General features: G+C 42.3%; 1 protein-coding gene across 1 annotated transcript in view; it reads right to left on the bottom strand.

The window, feature by feature from the left end:
• The window catches only part of SLC9A9 (solute carrier family 9 member A9), a 256,166-nt gene that overhangs the window by 88,351 nt on the left and 144,757 nt on the right, over positions 1–23,058 (bottom strand). Inside the window, exon 12 of the mRNA XM_035132511.2 lies at positions 18,383–18,536. Coding sequence (XP_034988402.2) covers positions 18,383–18,536 — 154 coding nt within the window. The remainder of the gene's footprint in view (positions 1–18,382; positions 18,537–23,058) is intronic.

The following is a 23,058-nucleotide window of genomic DNA, read 5'->3' as shown; positions in this document are numbered from 1 at the left end:
TTAAGTGCATAGAAATCAATTACTTCCTTGCTGAGACAAGAGGTAATTTTCTCATTTAAACCTCACAGATGTACTGACTAGCAAATTATTGTCGGGCTGTTACTTCTATGATAATTAACAATAAAAAGTCTATGTTATAGCATAATTAGCTGTTTACTAAATGTTCTTACTCAACCTGCATCACAGAGGCACTGTTTTTAAGAGGCAAACTATTAAGGAGCTGTCTTAATTAACCTTTTTATATTCAGCCAATTATAGGATAGTTTTATAGTCTTGGTAGTGTAGCTTTTGGGGCATTCAATGGGGGCATTCATTGTGCTAGCACTGCACAATGTCTAATATTTTTCATGGGAGTTTCTCAAGCCATGCAGATGTTCCTGCAAAACCTCAACCCCCTTTTTGCTTTTTAAATGGTGCCCTACTCTTGAGAGTCCCATGGACTGCAAGAAGATCAAACCTATCCATTCTGAAGGAAATCAGCCCCGAGTGCTCACTGGAAGGACAGATCGTGAAGCTGAGGCTCCAATACTTTGGCCACCTCATGAGAAGAGAAGAATCCTTGGAAAAGACCTTGATGTTGGGAAAGATGGTGGGCACTAGGAGAAGGGGATGACAGAGGACGAGATGGTTGGACAGTGTTCTCGAAGCTACGAACATGAGTTTGACCAAACTGCGGGAGGCAGTGGAAGACAGGAGTGCCTGGCGTGCTATGGTCCATGGGGTCACGAAGAGTCGGAAACGACTAAACAACAACAACAATGAAAAGCTATTGTGTTCAATAGAACTTACCCCAGGTAAGCATGTGTAGGATCCATGAGGCTATCAACGGCTACTAATCATCATGGCTATATGTTATCAGGGTCACTATGCTTCTGAATACCAAGTACTGGTGAAGGCAAGCAAGAATGCTACTATGCTAATGTTCTGCTTCCGGGCTTCCTGTAGGCACCTGCTTGTCTCCTGTGGGAACAGAATACTGAAATAGGTGGTATGACCCTGTTTGTCCCCACTTCCTTCTTCCACACAGTGTTAACAACGTGTGTGAAAGGTCTTCTTAAAGGAACGATCCACTTCTCAGCCTACTGATTTTTCAACTCTTCTCATGAAACTGTGCCTCTTTGATTTTAGACAGCAACTAGGAAAAAAACCCACAGAACTAATAAAACTTCCAACAGCGCTCACTCCTTTGCTTTAGGCCTTCCTCATGAACATCCACTGGGGAACATTTCAAATTTTGGGGTGAGTTTTTTGGAGTGGGAAAAATCATAGAGAGTGAAAATAAATTACTCACTTGCTCCAAATTGGGAAGAAGGAGAATTTCAATAAAACCTTCAGGTGTGGAGTTAGGAAGGTTCGCATTTATTTTAATAATTAACACTACGAGGTGGCTGCAGGACGTCCTTCCTTTTATTTTTTTATTTAAATTCTTGCATTGCCATCTAGTGTCTTCGCAGTCAACTCATGTGATGATTCCCACAATGCCCATGGGATTATGTTATGTCATATCATGATGACATTGTCTCATGGACATTCTAGGGAGTGAACTGGAAGGGGAGGCTTCCTACAAAGAAGCTGTGCAACAGTGTAAAGGTTCTCACTTTCAACTTCATAACACAAATCCTTATACTTTGGGGGTGGTCCATAGCTCAGGTGACCCAGGTTCCACTCCCAGGCCCCGGTATCTCCAGGAAGAACTGCGAGAGACTCCTGCTTCAAATTGTGGAGAGCCACTGCCAGTTCATGTAGACATACTGAGCTAGATGGACCATTGGCCTGACTTGGATAAGGAGGACACACACACAGCATCTCTGCAAGTTATAGCCATCTCTAGCTACATTTCCTGGAATGCCCATAGGCGGGAGTTATGATGTAATATCCTTCTATGACCATTCCAGGATAGAAAAATGGCTTACCTCTCTTGAGGCAGGCAACGAGTTTTCGGAAACTGGATTGGGTGAAGAGGGTTTCGCCCAATGTGCTATAACCATCACCAGGGCTGTCTTAAGCAGGTCGGGCGCCATGGCGCGCAGGTCGCTCCGGCGCCCCTGCCCCGCCCCAATTCTTCCCGCGGCTGGTGGACGGGTGCAGCATGGACTTCCGGTCACCATACCTGTCCAACCTAACCATCCCAAAATACAGACGAGCCTTCACGCTGGCCAGACTGGACATGCTACCCTCCGCCGTCCTTGAAGGTCGATTCTCAAAAACACCATACCAGAATCGACTATGTCCCTGCGGAGTGGGCAGCGTGGAGACTGTATCACATGTACTCCTGTCCTGACCCCTATATAAAGACCTCAGGGATGAGATCATCACACCTCTGATATCCGCCATTTCGGGCCGCCCATCCGAGGATATACTGTTTTTCCTCCTGGCAGACCAGACTGCCCAGACAACAGAGAAGGTAGCCAGATTTATTGAGAGGGCCATGAGACTGAGGGCCGCCAGCTGAAGGACAATAGCGCCTCCTGTGTGGACATATAACTAAGATCTCATCTGTCCCATTTTAATTGTGTTATGCTGAATCCCGAGACAGCACATTTTATTGTTATATATAGCATTTTTCTTTTTTCTTTCCTTTTTACCAGGTTATGTAATATGAATCCTTTGTTGCAATGGCCTGTAGGCCACGCAAATAAATAAAGTTTTACTTACTTACTATGTATGAACTACTGTAGCCAAACTTTCCTGGTCCAGGTATGGTTGTAGCTGGTGTACCAATTTCAGTTGGTAAAAGGCCATTTCAGTGGTTTGCAATGACACAGCTAGTTCCAGAATCGCCCCCCAAATGTGAACCTGCTCCTTCAGAGGAAGTGTATGGTAATGGTGGTTGGTTGGATCTTATGATGAGTACTAGGAAGCCAGAAAGCGCATAGAACTGGGCATTAGATGAGCACGAATGACCTTCAAACAGGGAACTAGATGAACACTACAAAGCTGGTCAGATGAAGGGCTTGGCAAGAAGCTAGGAATGTGATTGTATGCAAGATCACAGGCTCAAGAACAAAGAAAAAAATTGTTGAAATATGTATGGGCCTTGTTCGTGCATATGAAGGGGTGGGAAACACACCCCTGTGATTAATGAAAGAGATGGAAAACTGCAGCATGAGGACACTTCCTGCAGATGCACCAGTTTTGAACTTAATTAGAGACATTCTGTATGAACCAGCAGAGCGGAACAATGAGCACAGTCAATCTGTGGAAGACTTACAAAACGGAATGTGGGAATCCATCTACCTCGCTTACTTTTAACATATCTCAGCTGTAGTTTTAAATCAGTATAGGGGAAAATGGATGTGGCTTTATAATTCACAGGTGCAGGCTGCTCACTTGGCCAATCCCGATGCTGTTCTACAAATGATGAACATGTTAACCATTGGATACATTACATTTAATTACAGGCTTTGGTGGATTTCTGCAGCATCAACTGGGGATTTGAGAGACTTTTACACAGAAGTCAGTTTTATCTTTCTAGAAAGTATGCCAGAGCTAAAGAGAGCTCAATGAACAAAAGTGTTATGGTTGAAATTGGATTCTCAAAGGGAAACTTTATTATAGGGATTCATGGAATAGGCTATATTATTTTTGTTGGAGGACAAGGAGGGGGCAAACACCTGCGAAAGAAAATGGGCACGGTACACTAAATTGATCTCAGCACAAACGGTACTGAAATTAATGGAAACTGTAGTGTAGCTCCCGTTCACTTAAAAGAGGGTGCACAGGAGACATTCCTGGTGAATTGTGCTCAACAAAGGCCCCATCTGCACTAAACAATTAAAGCAGTATATACCACTTTAACAGTCATGGCTTCCGCCGAAGAATCATGGGAACTCTAGTAAATGATAGGTGCTGAGAATTGTTAAGAGGCCCCCCATTCCAAGTTTCCTCAAACATGGCCCTCCAGATGTTTTGAGACTACAATTCCCATCATCCCTGAACACTGGTCCTGCTAGCTAGGGATCATGGGAGTTGCAGGTCAAAAACATCTGGAGGGCCGAGTTTGAGGAAGCCTGCCCTATTCTTTTCACACACCTATAATTCCCAAAGCAGTTTAACAAACAATCCTTCTTTCTGGGGAACTCTGGGAATCATAGTTCTGTGAAGGGAACAGGGGTCTTTTAACAATCCTCAGCAACCTTAAGAAATAACAGTTCCAAGGATTCTTTGAGTGGGGGGCACTGTTGTTAGAGTGCTTTAAATGTAGAACAGCATTTGTGGCCCAAGATAGCCTGGATTTTGTCAGAGGAAGTATGGCTGGATGCTTGCAAAGCATTCTGGCAAAAGGAAAATTAATCAACATAATACCATGAGTTGTACCAAAGCTAATAACTTTGTAAGGATCTCAGTGTAGTTCCTTTAAATAAACACTGCCTATAATCAAATTTATGTGGCTCTGAGTGTTTCTGGGTGAAAACTATAGCTTTGTACAGATAGGATAGCATTTCCTCTTTTTCAATAGCAAATCGATGCATGCGTTGTTCTTAGGAAATTATTTTCATCTCCCTAGGGAAATATGACATAAGCTGAAAACTGGTAAGAAAGAATGAGAGAGGGGGGGAGACAGGAGGTGTGTGTGTGTGTGTGGCGGAACTAATTTAGGACAAAATCTTCCCTCATTTAATTAAAATTCCCTTTCCAAAAATGACCTTCCTTCATCCTGACAAATGCTAAAATGAAATTCTGCTAATAACGGGAGAAACAATTATGTGCATTTTGAACAGTTTTGTAACTAATGCCTCGTGGAATCAATTTTAGGTCATCCTATACAAAGTTGGTTGATGCATTGTTTTGCATTTCAAAGGAGGAAGCCAGGAGAGAGATCAGAACAATTGCAATACTGGTGTGGAATGGGAAGTTGACCGTTGACACCACAGTCTCGGACCCAGACCATCCAGACTAAGCTGTAGGCAAAACAGGAGCTGGAAAGCAGAAGCCAGGAATCATGCCAAGAGTGGTTTGACCAGGAGTCAGAAGAAGCCAGAGTATACTGTCATTGGCCAGACAAAGTCACACCCTAAACAGCAAGGGTCAACAGTGTGATGCTGCAGCAGATGAAAGCTAATGTTAGACTGCATCCACAAAAGTATAGTGTTATGGTCAAGGGAGGTTATAGTAGTGCTCTATTCTACCTTGGTCAGACCCCACCTGGAGTACTGTGTTCAGTTTTGGGGACCACAGTATAAGAAGAAGATTGACAAGCTAGAACAGGCATAGGCAAACTCTGGCCCTCTAGATGTTTCAGACTACAATTCCCATCATCCCTGACCACTGGTCCTGTTAGCTAGGGATAATGGGAATTGTAGTCCCAAACAGCTGGAGTTTGCCTATGCCTGGTTCAGAGGAACACGAACAAGATGACCAAGGGTCTGGAAACCAATCCTTAAGAGGAACGGTTGAAGGCATTGGCTATGTTTAGCCTGGGAAAGAGGAGGCTGAGAGGAGTTATGATAGCCATCTTCAAATAGCTAAAGGGCTGTCATAGGGAGTATGAAGCAAGCTTCTTTACTCCTGCTCTGGGTGGTTGGACCTGAACCAATGGATTCAATTTACAAGAAAGCAAATTCCAACTAAACATTAGGAAGAACATTAGGAAGAGCTGATACAGTGGAACAGACTCCCTCAGGAAGGCGCTGGACTCTCCTTCCTTGGAGGTTTTTAAGGCGAGGTTGGATGGCCATCTGTCATGGATACTTTAGCTGAGATTCCCGCATTGCAGGGGGTTGACTTAGATGACGCTACAGTTCTATGATTCTAAGGGTGATATTTAACTATTCAACAGAGTAGACCCACTGGTGACTCCTGACAAAAGCCAATGTAACTTTTCCCCAGCTAAAATTGCAAACACTTTCCCCAGACTTTTCCTGACAAATAAAGTAAGCTTTTATTTTAAAAATGCAACATTTGGTTCCAACCCTCTCAGGTCATTACACTCAGTTTACTTTTTGAACAAGTAGGACCTACAATAAATTGTTGCAGTCTGGAGTGTTCCTGTTCAGTGTTCCACCCAGCCATGCCTTCTTTTGGGACACCCATCCCATCCACCCTTCTAGTTTTCCATGTTTCCCCAATAGACATTCATCATTCTGTAGTCATGGAGTATCCTCAGTTATCATTGGGTTATTTGTGCTACTACTGCAAACCTTGTGGTCCCCACTCACAGTATTAGCATATGGGCTACATAGCACTCATAATGCATCACCTGAATCCAGTATTAGTATACTGTATATATCTTGTAGATGTTTTGGAACCACCCTGACAACTGCCCACCCTGCCTGGGGTTGATCAACTATCATCTTATAACTTTTGGAGAGTCACACGTTCCCCATCTTTGATTTAAGAAAAAAGATACTCATGTCTCCCTGAATGTAACCAGAGTAACGAGCCTCATTCTGCTTCCATTAAATAGCATCACTACCATTGGTCACATAACCTGCGGTTCTTAATCCTTTTCAGGAGCGGGATTTCCAAATTGCCTGCCCCTGATGTGGGCCTGTAAGGAGGGCAAGCAGAAAGGCTGCTCACAAATGGGTAACTGTCCTTTCCTTGGGTCTGACAAAATATAAGCCTTTAACATGTGCCAGCAATTCACTCTAACCAACCAATGAAAAATTAATCATTTGGAGTGGCTGGAGAGTTGTAGTAATGTAAGCAACACCATCTGCATCACGAAGAACATCTGTTAATTGCTTGATTTGCAACACATTTCTGTGTTGTTCTCAGGTGTGATGGGCCACAATCTTCAGGAGTCCTGAGGCCTAGTTATGTGCTCACTACTAGGTTATCCTTTGACTCTTCATGTCACACTCATCATGTTTCCAAAGAAAAGTGGATTTCTTCCAGAAGTTTCAGTGCTGCTAATCATCCCAAGGACTGCTGAGTAACTAGAAATGTACCAGTTACCACCAAACAATTTTATTGATAACTTGATAAGCATGACAGTGAGCATTTTATTTAATTGCAAACTTTTTGTCTCATATGTCGGCTCTTATTATTTATTGTTGTTGTCATCCATCTGTCTCGAGAGACAATGGAGTGTGCCCCTGGGGGTACCTGCTGCCTCGTGGGACATCTTTGGGAGAAGAAAAGGCTAAGGAGTAAACCCCCAAGGGACTTAGTGGAGTCCCTAAAATGGTTGGATCGTCTCTTTTACACCACCTTCTGGCAGCTCCTGCAGCCAGGCTGGTGCCAAATGTATTGCTTTCCTTTCCTTTGGACCACCTCGGTGAGGCAGAGGGCAGCACAGGACTTTCACATACACTGCCCATGCTTGGGCCCCAGAAAGGTGTTGCTAACACAGCAAAAACAATGTGGGAGGCAGCAGTTACGAATTACTTGTCTCTGCCGCCACAGCAGGCTCTGTGATCCTACAGCGGCTAAACCAGATGAGGGTAGTCCATGGGTCTCTAACCTATGAAAAAATACAGTAATATTTTTGGGCCAGGAGTAAGGCAAGGACACTTTTAAAACAAAGATTTTAGATAAAGATTTAGTGAATGGATGGACTGCCAAAAATGAATAGTCAAAATCAGATGGTTATCTCCACTTTGAGGCTTTGAGTTAGAGGAGCACAGATAAAGTCTACAGGTAACAAACAAAAAAAGAATTGAGGGTGCATTCTATTGATTAAAAAAATTCACAGTAGGAAGTAATTTAAGGCTGCAATCCCAACTCCACTTACGTTGGAATAAGACCCAAATGAATTCAGTGGTACTTGCTTCTGAGTAGACATGGTTAGGATTTCAGCCTTAGTGATCATAGAAAGCCTCTCAACATGCAACATACTCAAATTCAACAAACACTTTCGAAAAATGAAAAGCAATGAAGTACCTCCTGGGACAATGGCAATAATATATCAGTGAATATGTGAATTATGTACATTGCAAAGCAATTTATTAATCTATTTACATATAAAGTGCACATGTTTTCCAAAACGTTTGTGGTAGAGAGCTAAGCAGAAAAGCATTCATAGCAAGACTCCATGCTGTGATGGGGGTGTATGTGTCAAATGAGTAGATATAAAGGATAACCTCTTGATAATCCATTTTCAGTGGATTCTTCCAGCAGCCCCAGGCCTTGCCCAGTAATAGCTGGCAGCCCCTGGAAGGTTGCACATAAAGTAATGTGACCCCTGGGCTGGGAAAAAAACAACACCCACCCCATTCCTGCTGCAAAATAACTAATAGATTTAAAAACAATACTAAAACAAATTAATCCAAGGCAGAGACCTACTTATTTATTATTTTATTTACCGGTAACAAGACCTTCCACAGGCAAGGCATCTGCTCTAACCATTGCCCTGTGGGTCATTGTGTTTCAAGACCAGAACAACAACAGCAAAGACCTGTTTGGGGCATAGCAGGATATGAGCAAAACATCCCTGGTCAGCAGCTATTCAGAAAGTGACAGTTTTGAAAGCAGATCATCATGGGATATCTGAACAAGACCATGAGTAAACATGATGTCGGTAGAATATTAACAGGAGATGTCCCCACAGTTTTCCTACATGGCAAAAACGCTTCCCTCGACCCTCGCAATCTCAGCTTGCAACGAGCATGAAACATTGATTGGCTTCAAAGCTTGAATTATGGCTGCTATTAACTTTTGCAGTTTGGTTACTGCTTACATCAAGTAACCTCTATTAGCAGGGACATGGTGAATTTAAAGTGTGCTACAGAACTTTACATATAAATTTAAAAATCTGTCTTAAGTCTACCCAAAGTTCAGGATGATGTGCTTGCTGGATTATGCAAACATGGACTTTCAGAAGAGACCACAATGGTTGTTTGTAACAGGTTGTTTGCAGTCATTCCAAAACAAACCTTAAATAACCACCAGTTAATTAGAAGAGGGGAAGAGTGTGTGATGGGCAGAGCTCACCCCAATGGAGGACCGAAGCAGAGCTGGGCAGAGTTGGATGAAGTAACTACTTTGCAGATCCTTTTCAGCACCATGGATTGGGGGTTTGGATTGCTCTGTTACGGCATAACTAATTTAGCACCATGAATTGCAAGGTGGGGCATTGAGATGGCCACTAGCTCACCTATTTATTTATTTTTTAAAAAAATTAAGTCAAATTAAGAGCAGATAGATCCATCAACAGCCAATAGCTGCTTAATCACCATTATCACTATCATCACCACCACCACATTATTATATTATTATTTATACCCCACCCATCTTAAAATAAGGGCATGCTATACTTCCGATAATGAGACGTGGGGGTAAAGATGGCATTCCTGCCACATTTCTGAACTTCCCAGTATTGTCGGAGTTGCATGGCAGAATGCTTGACATTTGCCTTAATGCAACAAGGCATTTCAATGTTCTTCTAAAGGCTACCACTACTGGGAGCAGGAGAGTTGCTGGTGTGGATCGTCACTAAATCATCAGGATTGGGGTGGGGGGAATCAAGGAGGTGACAGGGCTGCTGAATCGGGAAAGGAACAATGAACATCTGATAATGTTCATTGCTAATCAGCATGGTCAGAATGGCAACAAATGTATTCAAGTCTGAAGGAAAGAGGGCTTGTAAAACAAAGGTCATTTTGTGGCAATTGCAGCTAAAATGTAAAGCAGCTTTGAGGATTTTATTATATTAAAGGGTGCATTTTTTTCTTTTTTGAAAAAATAGACGTGAGGCACTTTTAAAGGAAATCTACTTGAAAATGTACACAGATGGAACTGTTTACTGAAGACTTAAGCGCTCTGTTTCTGATGCCTGATGCAGCAAGGGTTTTTTTGTGCTGCTGCTAGAATCAATGTGATATATAGTGTTGCAGAGTAACACTCTTTGGCTGAGTCCAGTGGAACTGTGGCAAATCTGATAAGGATGACGGACACTTGAGCTGTATATCCAAATTGCAATGAACTTGGCTGACATTGAAGATAAGAAAAAAGCAATCAAAGTACCAGAGAAGCCCAACTCTCACACATGGTACACAGGTGCTGGCATTTTATGTTTATTCAGTACATTTGTATGCCAATCCAGATTTTGTCTGCATGCTTTTTATCTAAGCCTCTTTATTATGGCTCCAATTTAGCTATTTTCAGCTGGTGCTTTGCAGCAGAAGCCTGCATGGAGGTTTGTTAGGCACTGCTCTGTAAACAGGCAAAGAAAAGCATAAACTATATATAGAATCAATGATAAGGAACTGTCGAATTACAAGGCGATAATGTCTCCATTATCTTCCTCAGTGACATTATAAAAACATATCAATGACCTTCTAAACAGACCGTAAAATAACTTGATTCATCTGGAGCTCACAGCCGATATTTAACAATGGTATAAATTATCTTTGAAGCAATATTTTGTTAAAATGCATTGCAGTTGCCATTTGGTCAAGCAAACAATCTTCTTTTCACTTGCTTTCTCTTACCCACCATTTTCTTCCTAAGGTGCCCTTTACCAATAGAGAATCATTAAAATTTCACACATCCAAGTACATAGACCTGGGCTGTGTTCAGGCACAGTGAATTTTGTTGCATTACCAACCAAACTTTCGAAACAGAACTGGTAATCAGGTACCACGGTAAAATGGACAACACAAAGTCCCCTAAAACTGCAACTCTACACTCAATTTCTTATAAGTTAGCCTATTTGAATGCAATGAAACTTACTTCTGAGTATGCATGCATAGGGATTGCACAGAAAATGTGTTTAAGAAAGCATGTAGGAATCAGAGATTGTCATTCATGTCTACTGGGTCCTTCCAGATGGATGTTTTATGGTGGTTGTATTTCTTGGGTTCCATGCTCACTGCAGATGGTGACAGCAGTCACGAAATTAAAAGACGCCTGCTTCTTGGGAGAAAAACAATGACAAACCTAGACAGCATCTTAAAAAGCAGAGACATCACCTTGCCGACAAAGGTCCGTATAGTTAAAGCTATGGTTTTCCCAGTAGTGATGTATGGAAGCGAGAGCTGGACCACAAAGAAGGCTGATTGCCGAAGAATTGATGCTTTTGAATTATGGTGCTGGAGGAGACTCTTGAGAGTTCCATGGACTGCAAGAAGATCAAACCTATCCATTCTTAAGGAAATCAGCCCTGAGTGCTCACTGGAAGGACAGATCCTGAAGCTGAGGCTCCTATACTTTGGCCACGTCATGAGAAGAGAAGAATCCTTGGAAAAGACCCTGATGCTGGGAAAGATGGAGGGCACAAGGAGAAGGGGACGACAGAGGATGAGATGGTTGGACAGTGTTCTCGAAGCTACGAACATGAGTCTGACCAAACTGCGGGAGGCAGTGGAAGACAGGAGTGCCTGGCGTGCTATGGTCCATGGGGTCACGAAGAGTTGGACACGACTAAACGACTAAACAACAACAAATACTGCAACATGTTCTCAACACATTAAGAATGCATTGTCAGTGGATTTATTCTGATTTATTAATGCTCTGTGAGGCTTCCCTAATGCTACCATATTATTGCTGTCCATAAGGGCTATAGTACAACAAAAGTAGGAGAAATGTCCCCATAGCTGCCAAGTTATCCCTTTTTTTCAGGGAAATTCCCTCATGCTGAATAGGCTTCCCCGCGAGAAAAATGAAAACTTGGCAGCTATGAATGTCCCCCATTTTGGGCATGAAAAGTTACGGGATTTTAGCAAGATGCAGTGATTGGAAATGAATCAAATGAAGCAGAATGACCGCCCCCAAACCCTTGCAGGCACAAATAATATTGAAAGCAAGATCATGTATAAGCACAAACATTTATGAATGCCCAATACAAATGACACCTGTAGGGGCCTAAGTCTTGAAAGTCTTTTTAAAAGGGGGGCATAACCCTATGTTATGTTGCACCTTAGTGGTCCTCAATCTACTCCTGTAGATTCATGAACCAGCCATCTCTGTTGTCTGTTAAGCTTAACATCAACATCAACATCATCATCATCATTCCCTGCCTTTCCCCCTGACAGAAATTCAAGGTGACTTACAGATAAAATAAGAACAACTAAAAACATGGAAATAATAATGATTAAAAATCAATTAAAATAAAAAAATCAATTCTGACATCAGCACAAATGCCTGCCTGCATGTTCATTCCCACAGCCAGTCAATACATCCACTGACTCTTCAGGCTCCCTACTACTTAACATGTATATTATACTTTGCTGTGCCCCACAGGCATGAGTCTGTGGAGTGTGCTGATTCCTAGGAAGTAGTTGCATGACTGAAACACATACATGCCCATACAATGACTGACCCAACTCTAAATTTTATGTGACTTTCCCTCAAGCGATGCTTCATTGTCCACAGTGTGATGGAAGAGGAGGTTGCTGTTGCACATGGGTTGTGCAGCATATTTGAATGACATTTAAACTTATAAAGTGTTCCATATCATGCATGGTTAGGTCTCCCTATCAAAAACCCAACTTTTTTTATAAAAAAGTTTTATTTGCAAAAAGAAAGAAAGAAAGAAAACATCTCCACCATTCTCGGCATCCCACAGATTTAAGGTTGGCCTTTTCACCTCAAAAACCTGCTCTCTTTCTTTTGTGACTCACACTGAGGGTTGTAAGTGGGGATGGGCAAATCTGTTAATTTCAGTTATTCTCATTTTCTTACTTTCCTATTCTTAAATTTAGTCCTCCACATCAGTTTGCAGTTTTTTTTAATAAATTTTTTTCACATGAAAATTCATCAGCACTTTAGCACAAATTTCTCTTTATAGATGTATCTTTGCTTAATGAACACATTTTTGCAAAACAATTTTCCTCCATATCATACATTTCTGTATGTTATTTTCACAATTATTAAGTGTTTTAATGCACATTTCCCCCTAGTATATGCAATTTTGCATGCATATACATGCACAATACTTGCCTGGAGAACTGCATTGCAAAATTCAGAAGTGGGAGAATTCAAAGGATGGCTGTGCTTTGCTTTGCACATTGTTTCGGGTAGTTCAAATTAGGTAGGGTTGCCTTTAGGTGCAAACCAAATCATGTTCTCCCTCAAGCCACGAGGAGGAGACTTGTAGCATCTCATTTGCTGCACCCCTCCCCACCTTAACCCGTTTGATCCAATAGGTAATCCTGCACAGTAAGGAGGGTGAGGTTGGTGGCTTCCTCACAAAACGGATAGCTATTTATTCTCAATAAGGTGATTGTGAGCACAAGCTCCAGGTGTGTATTCACATAGGTGCCAGGCAGTTGTTGGGATGGGAAAGGTTGTATTTATACTTTCGAATATATAGCAGGTAAAAAAAATGGGTGCATAAATTATGATGCTAATACATAGGAACCAACACCATGTTTCTCTTTAGAACTGGCACCAGAACTTTTAATGTGAGTGTCTAGGATTTGATATATTTTTCAGACCTCGCTTCCCTTCTCCCAGCAAATTGTCTCATCCAATCCTATTTGGTACTATTTAAGTGTTTAGACAGTAAAAGGGGGTTGTGCGCCATGATGCCAGAACACTAGACAGAGCCAAGCCAATGTGCTGGCTCAGCAGGCTTACCAATCTGTCTGTAAATCAGAGAGGAAAACAACTCGAAAACTCCTTCGTGGTCTCATAAGGTAGGAGGGAGACATTGTTGTCTTGGAGCGGTTCCATTTCTCAAAATTAGTCCGAGGGAAAAAAGAGAACTGGGAAAAGAGCCAATGAGCAATTGTTCCTTAAGCCGCTTGCCTTTGTCATGTCCAACACTGTGTCAATTGTACAGGCTCCTCTGGGTTCTTGCCCTAACCACAAACTATATATCCAGCTTGTTCCAGAAACAAATTAAAGAAGAAAATTTGGATTCAAGTGTATTAGTAGACTATTTGTGGGTAAATATTCGAGATGATAAAGTTCTCAGGCGGTGACTTTTATACCTTACTTTCCTCTGTGGATTGCTCAAATATAAAGGAATTCTTCAGTGTATGCATAGATATGATGCACTAATGAGAGCCATCCTAACAGTACTATTATGAATGAAAAGCATAAGGCAGAATAGTAGATGTTATCTTTAAGGGGTGGGGACTCTTTGCACCCATATTATTATTATTATTATTATTATTATTATTATTATTATTATTATGCTTTTTTCATAAAATGTCTAAAAGCAACTTACAAACACAATAGAAATACTAAATTGATTGCAATAATCACAATAAAAACCCTAAAAAACACGCAAACACACATATATACACAAATAAATGGCAGGTCTAGCAGATCCTGCCAGATACGTACATTTCCAAAAAAAATATTTAGAGGAGATTCATTGCGGGAGAAGAATTCGGTCTAAACCAAGCTATGCATAAAGTATTACAGTGGAAGAAAACCTTAAGCCTTCAAAGCTAGGATTTTCTTTTGCCCTTGACATGCCTTAAAGGAGGTCAGCCACAATTTCAGTTTCTCCCTCTTCCTCATAAGCACTGGGCTGTAGGCAGCTGACAGCTGCAGTGTGAGTTTCAGCAAACCTGAGGCCAGAGCTAAATGGACTGACTCAAGAGGAGAGTCAGTCCAAAGTCATGGACAGTTACAGGCTGGGTATGAGCTAAGGCATCCATACAAAGGGATGGACAATGAAGACAGAACAGGGCCAGCCCATCCGTGAGGCAAGTTGAAGCAGCTGCCTCGGCAGGCACCACCCCCACATGTGAAATGGGATGCACCATCCATGTGACAGAGGCATGCTGCTGGAAATGTAAGTGGATAGGATGACCGGAAGACTGGGGCAAGGATTAGGCATGTGGTCAGGCTACCTGTAACCCTAGGGACAAGGTTAGAAATCCATAGCAAGGTCCAAGCCTGTCCTGGAAGTATTTAAAGCCAGTCCAGAACAGATGTGGGACCTGGGAGAATATCGTTTTGTATTCCGCCTCCTCCATCACTTCAAAGCCCAGAAAATTCTCACTCTAGCAAATGGGAACACTCAAGAACAGTGAACAGTATCCATCACCCAAACTGAGTTTGTTACAGGATTAGCAGATGACATTTCTGGGAGTTTGTTAGTCTAGAGCAGAGGTTCCCAACAAAATTTTCTCGAGGACCCCTCATCGAGCCGCTATTGTGACAAGGACCCCCATTAATTCCTAATCCTAAAATTAAAAAGTGAGAGCCAAATTAAGAGTCTTTTTATAAGAGTCCAGGGAGGAGGGAGGGGAATGGAGAAGACAGGGTACCTGCGCAGTAGCGCACAAATGAAGCCGACGCGCGCAAAGCATCTTGGGGAGGTGAGCGTTTAGAATGCGCGCGCTGCCTCTTTGCAAAACAGTAGTGTTTGTAAAGCGCCACCTAACGGCATACAGCAGAACTACTGCCTCTATCTAATTCTAGTTTTGCGCTAGACTCTGCTCATGCAGGAAGCGGCCAAAACAAAAAATCTGTTATCATACGAAATATATTTAATATATTTTTTATTCTAATAGCATCTTGCGGACCCCTCTGGCATAGCTCGCGGACCCCTGGGGGTCCCCGGACCACCTGTTGGGAACCACTGGTCTAGAGAAAATACAAGTAGCCCTTTGACCTTATGGTCTTGCTGGGTGCAGTGGTTGTCACTATGCCAGGAGTAATGCCAGTGCAATGTAAGCCCTTTAGGGATTAATGTGTCTGTGTTATTCAACATGGGTGTGGAGGTGCACCCAGAAAACCCACCTCCTAGCTTGCAAAGTGAAGAGCAGGACTGTCAGTACTGACAGAGCCTTTGCATGGACAGTTGCATGTATGCAACTTCCATGTGATCGGGAACCTGGCATCATCAGGGCTTAGGGTCACACGGAAGCCTTTGCATGCATGCCTGTATGTGCAAGGGCTCCATCACTATAGATAAAACTATAGATAAAACAAAGGCTACAGGGCAGTACCTATTAGCTTATCAGCGCATCAAAGCCTGCAGTGGGCTATGGTTGTAATGCACTCAGCAATGAAGCAAAATGCATAGGAAGAGCTGCAGAAATAAGTGTGAACGGAGCAATGCCAACAGTTCATTCCTGCAGCATCTCTGGCCACACTGTTGCCATGCACAACTCATCGCTGTGCATGCTAACTCCACAGAAGTCATTGCAGAAGCATCATGAAGGCATAGATGGCAAGAACAACACAGTTTTTGCCCTGGCTAACAAAAAGGTCCAAGGCAGCTGCCACTGTTTTGTTGCAACAAGCACTGATGTGAGAGCTGTCCTAAACATTCCCTCTAATGAATTATAACTGGGTATGATTCTGCTGGCCTGGATCCTATGTAGGTCAGCTGAAGAACTATTGCCACCTGGCTTTAGGCAATTACAACAGAGCCAAGCTCAAGCAAGGTTGAGATTTTGTGCTACCAGAGAGATGGCTTCATGATTCAAGGTATCATTCAGAAGGGGGCAGTCTATAGATATTTCTCTAGCTAAGAGTCAATTCAAAGAGAGGAGGAGGCAGAGAGACAGGGAAGCAAGCAGCCTGGAGGCAGAGTACCAGTAGATAGCAAGCCATATAAACATGCACTAAATAAAAAATGCCTGGGCAAGAAACAACCCCAGGATCCTATAAATAGCAGTGCATTTATACAAGACTGTATACAATGCAGCAATGGAACAATCCACTAAAACATTCCACTTTCCATTTGTCTGGAAAATCTCTGCCCTTAAGAACAATGATACAAAGCTTTGACTGTAACCATAATATTTTTTCATTAATATTTAGTTTCTATGGAGCAACTTTCTGAAATAAAGTGCATCCTACGTATTATCTCAATAGTTCACACACCAGCAGACCAATATGGTTAAAGATGGGGAGAATAAAGGTTAAGAGATAGTGGCTTCCAGCTCATAGCCCATGTTTGCACCACTTCAGTTGGGACCATCAATGTGGCAGTACCCTTGCTTGAAGGAAATTGATACACTGCAGTATCTCAGTCCAGGCAATCTTATATTTAAAAAAAACCTAGATTTCTTTTGACTAAATAACAAAGGCAAATAATTTATCATCAGAAAAGTCATTCTGAAAGGACATGTTTAAATGGTTTACAACGTACTGCAAATATAAATAACACAATGTCAGCAGCACTGAAAATCCTTTCGAAACTGACAGCATCCATTAAAACCCCGTGGCCAGCCATATTTTAGATTTACGGTTCATAAATTAACAAATTAATCACGATGATTTGTCAGTTAATGTCTCCTGCTCTATGAAAAAAAAGAGATGAATATGCGATAAACTATCCATGATAACCGATTGTATCCAACACCCTGAGCACAAAATGGAGAGAACAACATTGTTTCTTTGGCCTTTGCCTAAGGTCAGGGCCAGCCCTATCATTAGGTAGAATGAGGTGGGCACCTCAGGCAGATGATTTTGGGTATACTGAAAGGGGAGCATATTATCAGTTATTAAATTTATCACTGTTGTATTATTGCTGCCAGGAAAGGTACTTTGGAGATCTTCTTCCCCAAGTGCCAAAATAACTTCATCAGGCTTGGGTACTATGCATATAAGGGATTCTGGTGGCACTGTAGTCAAAACCACTGGGCCTCTTGGGCTCGCCAATCAGAAGGTCAGCAGTTCAAATCTGTGTGACAGGGATAGCTCCTGTTGCTCTGTCCCAGCTTCTGCCAACCTAGCAGTTTGAAAGCATACCAGTGCGAGTAGATAAATAGGTACCGCTGTGGCGGGAAGGTAAATGGCATTTCCGTGCGCTCTGGCTTCTGTTACTGTGTTCCGTTGCACCAGAAGCAGTTTAGATATGCTGGTCACATAACCCAGAAAGCTGTCTGTGGACAAACGCCAGCTCCCCTGCCTGAAGCAAGATGAGTGGCGCACCCCATAGTTGCTTTTGACTGGACTTAACACTCCAGGGGTAATTTACGTTTTTACCTTTTCCACTACACATGTTGACATCAAGAGAGGGGATGTTATTTGTTGGTCTGCTTCAGACAACAAAATATATTGGACTAGCTCTGTTTAAGGTAGTACAGTTGACCAGACCAGACCTGTGGCTTTTGGAAACAGCAAGGATCAGCTTTTGGAGACAGTGGGGATCAGCACAGATCCAACAAGTTATTTAGTCAAGAGCAAAATCTGGAACAACAACTACATATAGCTGAATAGCAGCTGCTGTTTGAGCAGCGATATCTACAAGAATATTTCTTAAGTGAAAGATTTTAACCTCCCAGCATAACTCCCCTAAGAAATCACTCCAGGAAAGCAAACCACATGGGAAAACAGATGCTAAAAATCTGAATTGTGCTTGGGACCATTGCGGGATGTCAAGAACCTGCTTCACCTCATCCACCAATGTCTACATCCTGGTTTTTAAGCTCCCTGTACCCTTCATAGCCGTCTCCTGCATATCAGTTATGAAGCACAATGATGAATAATGTGAATACAAAGATGCAACAAGTGTAGTGACTGAGCAAAGCCACGGATGACATTGCAACATACTGTAACATTATGAATCGATAGCACTAACCTGATTTGGAGCCATGCAAGCATCGGTGTGGTGCCTCCTCCAAACACCCAGACTGTGAAGAACACAATTAGTAAGGTGGTTGTCAACATCATTTGCTTAGGCTGAGAGTCGGTGTCCCGGATAGCCAGTGCAAATGCAATTGCGCCACGTAAACCTTCAAAAGACCGGTGGGGGGGGGGAGGGTGAGGGTGCACGGCAGGTGGGAGAGAAAGAAAACAACTTATTTCATTGTATTCATAAATTTTATATACCACTTGATTGTACAAAAAAAGACCAACAACCTCAAAGTAGTTTACAAAAAGAATAAAACAACCAGTGAAGAAACGGCTGAAAACAACTATTTGAAACATTCAAAATTCAACCCCCTCCCTTCCAGGCTTGCTGTATGATAAGCTGAAAACCATATACAAATACGTGTCAACATTCTGCATGTCTGGATAGGCTTGCCTAAACAAAAATGTGTGTAGCAAGTGGCCAAAAGGGTACAGGGAGGGCATCAGCATTATGTCAATAAGGAGTTCCAAAGTGTGGGTGCTACAACAATAAAAGATCAATTTCTTACAAATGTGGGATATTATGTGGTACCTGGACCAGTGCTTAACCCTGGACTAGGGATGAGTGAGGGATTTGCTTTAGTCTGCATTTAAAGGAGAACCTTCCTAATTTGCACTTCCTGAAATAATGTGTCAAGGGTGAAGAACCTTTGGCTCTCCAGATGTTGTCAGACTACAACTCCCATCATGCCTGATGATTCACAATGCTGCCTGAAGCAGATTGGAGTTGGGAGTCCAACAACATCTGGAAGGTCACTGATTCCATACCATCCCTGCAATATGTGAACTGAAACGCAGCATCCTTTGAAAATTGCGCTTTGAAATTTGCAAAGGAGTGCTTCAGCCAAGACACACCCATATAGTTTATGGGAATCCCCCAGAGATGGGTGACCAAACATGTGTGAAGCAAAGTATCTTGAAAAGTCCACTTGAACAAAGGCCTGTCACATCCCTTCTAAAAACATGCTCAAAAATCTGCATGATGTTTTATTATCTGTTTATTCAGCTGCCTTGTAGAGTGCCTTTTTGTCAAAGAAAGAGGCTCCTCTGAAATGCGAATGCCTTGTGGATTTATTATTGGAATGCTCAGAGCACAATATTCTGGGAACAAAAGCACAGCACTTGAATGTGGAAAGGCAAGGGCCTGTTTCATGCTTCCATTTTAGAAATCTATGATTGTGGCTCTTTGGGGAGGAAGAGGAAACAATGCCAAAACCCATTTTCTTTTTAGATGTTTGTGTTTCTGCATAGGGAGAATCACATTTCATTTATGCGCTGCTGTTTAACTCGTACCCAATAAACTTTACAACATTTTAGGGGTGGGGGGGGAATCTATTCCGCTTCAGCAGAAACATGCATAAAAACAAATATCACCATGTCAGGAAGTCATGTTTTTGGCATTTTTCTCATGGCAGGTAGAATCTTATTTATCCCCCAACCGATAATTCCTTTGGACTGCCCTCCCCCTTCAGTTGAATTCGCTTCCAAGGGACGGTGCTGAAGTTTCAGGGCTGGTGTCTGGGCTTGGCAATATCAGGCATCAACTAAGGTCCATGACCTCCTTGGGCTTAATTCCCTCTCTGAGCATGGAAGCAGTGTCAAGAGTGAGGAGAGGGAATACTGTATTTTTGGCTTGCCTTGTGCTTTCTCTCTGGGTCAGGGGTGTGTGGAACCTCAGGCCTAGGCCTCTTTATTTGGTCCTCGGGACTCTCCCCAAACCACACCTCATCCTCCTTGAGTGCTTTTGCCTAGCTGGAATTTGCCCTTGAACTGTGATATTGACTCTTGTCTGGAAGGAGAATGGAAATATGCGTGGTGTGTGCAGAAACCTACAACTTTTGCTGGACTATATAACCCACCAAGAGTCATCCTTGTTAAAGAGCAACCGTTCAATGAGCAAACATTCGCCATTGCAATGCAATGAGTAATTTTCCAGAAGGATTTTAAATGTTTGGTTTTAAAAGTATAAGGTGGAGCTGGTTTTGCAATGTTATAACTAAGGCAAAGTTATGCACCTACTGAGACCAAATAAAAGATAATAATGGGGGAGAGCCAGATCCATGCATCATAGGTTCCCCATAGGGTGGTAATAAGTATGTTAAGCATGAGCAAAAAGGTGTGCCACATTTACAAAAGTACCCCCTCCCCAGGCCTGGGTACATTAAAAAAAATAACAGTGTTTTGCACATGTAAAAGGCTTTTTAGCAAGCCTACATTATTGTTTTCTGCGGGGGATATACCATAAATTGTGAAGCCCACGTAATGAGCAAGTCCTTTAAATTAAATAGGTAATTCAAGCAAGATGTGAAGAACATTTTACAGATATTTATGAATTTTATTTAAGGCTCCCATCACTCCAGTGAAGAGGAGAAGTATGTTAGATTTGTTTCTCCAACCAATAAAATGTAGCTGCACCTAGAAAATCATAAAGTTGCCTCTGAATTGTGCTGAATAATACCAAGAGTGCCCATCTGGGGCAGGAAACGAAGCTGCTTTATCCAAATGAATTTCCAAGAGCTCTTAGGGTGCAATAATAATTTAAATTAAAATCTTTCCATAAAAAGGGATTTACAGTCCTTTTAAAAAAATAAACATGACACGTAATTTGCACTCATGTGCGCTCATTTCGGGGCTTTAAATCACCAAGAAAATTTCAGAGAAACATTGCTTTAGATTCTGTTTGTGCCTTGTGCTCCCAACTATGCCAGCTTGCTGAATAATGGCAAAGTACTTTGCATATTAAGACTCAAGGATTTGTCTATTTTTGTATAGGTAGGTTGTAATGAAGTCATGAAGCTCACTTCTTGGGCCATTCACCATCTCTCAACCTATCTCTCTGTATAATTCCCACTTTTCTTTTTGGTCTGGCTCAGGCACTTCACCTTGCAGTGACAACCAGCATGAAGTGGTGGAGTGGGCACATGCCTCCCCCCAGTTACTTATTCATTTATTTATCACGGGAACTTTGTTTACAAAAAGTCTGGGAAAAGAAGTTCCCTTTCTGGCACTGGAATGACACAAACATAGGAGCAACAAAAGTCTATTTAGAGATAGCAATCCCAACAAGATTTAAGTCATGTGCAACATCAGTGCTGCAGGTAGGATAGCCATGTATTCTACTTTACAGTCCTCTGTTTGAAGAAGTGTCTGATCCAGTTCAGTCTAAAAGTCAAGAACCACAAGAACAGAAGTATAGTGTCCAGATCAAGGGAAGTAATAGTACCACTCTGTTCTGCCTTGGTCAGACCACACCTGGAACACTGTGTGCAATTCTGGGTGCCACAATTTAAGAAGGATGTTGACAAGCTGGAAGGTGTGCAGAGGAGGGAAACCAAGATGATCAAGGGTCTGGAAACCAAGATTTATGAGGAACGGTTGAGGGAGCTGGGTATGTTTAGCCTGGAAAAGAGGAGACTGAGAGGAGATATGATAGCCATCTTCAAATATCTTAAGGGCTGTCACATCGAAGAGGGAGCATGCTTTCTTTCTTCTGCTCTGGAGGGTAGGACTCGAATCAATGGCTTCAAGTTATGAGGAGATTCCGACTAAACACTCAGAAAAACTTTCTGACAGTGAGAACTGTTCGGCAGTAGAACAGACTCCCGTGAGAGGTGGTGGACTCTCCTTTCTTGGAGGTTTTTAAACAGAGGTTGGATGGCCATCTGTCATAGATGCTTTAGTTGAGATTCCTGCATTGCAGAGGGTTGGACTAGATGACCCTTTGGTCCCTTCCAACTCTATGATTCTAAGAAAGGAGAGCAGCAGTCAGCCTTGAAGTTAAAGTTGCCCATCAACACTTAGCACCTGGAATAAAGACTGAATAGGCACACTGTTGACCTGGTTACAGTCTTCCCCATCAGGGTGAGATGTACTGTATTGCAACTTAAATTACAGCAATCATTTCTCAATTTGCGCCTATACATACAAATTATCACAATTAATCTTTAAAATACATAATAAAAGGCTATTTTTAAGGAAATGAAATTAGCTTATGCATTTTTAAAAATGCAAATCCATGTCATAGAATCATAGAGTTGGAAGAGACCACAAGGGCCATCCAGTCCAACCCCCTGCCAAGCAGGAAACACCATCAAAGCATTCTTGACATATGCCTGTCAAGCCTCTGCTTAAAGAGCTCCAAAGAAGGAGACTCCACCACACTCCTTGGGAGCAAATTCCACTGCCGAACAGCTCTTACTGTCAGGAAGTTCTTCCTAATGTTTAGGTGGAATCTTCTTTCTTGTAGTTTGAATCCATTGCTCAGTGTCCGCTTCTCTAGAGAAGCAGAAAACAACCTTTCTCCCTCCTCTATATGACATCCTTTTATATATTTGAACATGGCTATCATATCACCCCTTAACCTTCTCTTCTCCGGGCTAAACATACCCAGCTCCCTAAGCTGTTCCTCATAAGGCATCGTTTCCAGGCCTTTGACCATTTTTGTTGCCCTCTTCTGGACACGTTCCAGCTTGTCAGTATCCTTCTTGAACTGTGGTGCCCAGAACTGGACATAGTACTCCAGGTGAGGTCTGACCAGAGCAGAATACAGTGGTACTATTGCTTCCCTTGATCTAGACGCTATACTCCTATTGATGCAGCCCAGAATTGCATTGGCTTTTAAAG

Source organism: Zootoca vivipara, chromosome 5 (genome assembly GCF_963506605.1).
Source record: "Zootoca vivipara chromosome 5, rZooViv1.1, whole genome shotgun sequence".
Classification (NCBI taxonomy): domain Eukaryota; kingdom Metazoa; phylum Chordata; class Lepidosauria; order Squamata; family Lacertidae; genus Zootoca; species Zootoca vivipara.
This window is presented reverse-complemented; position numbering and strand designations above follow the sequence as displayed.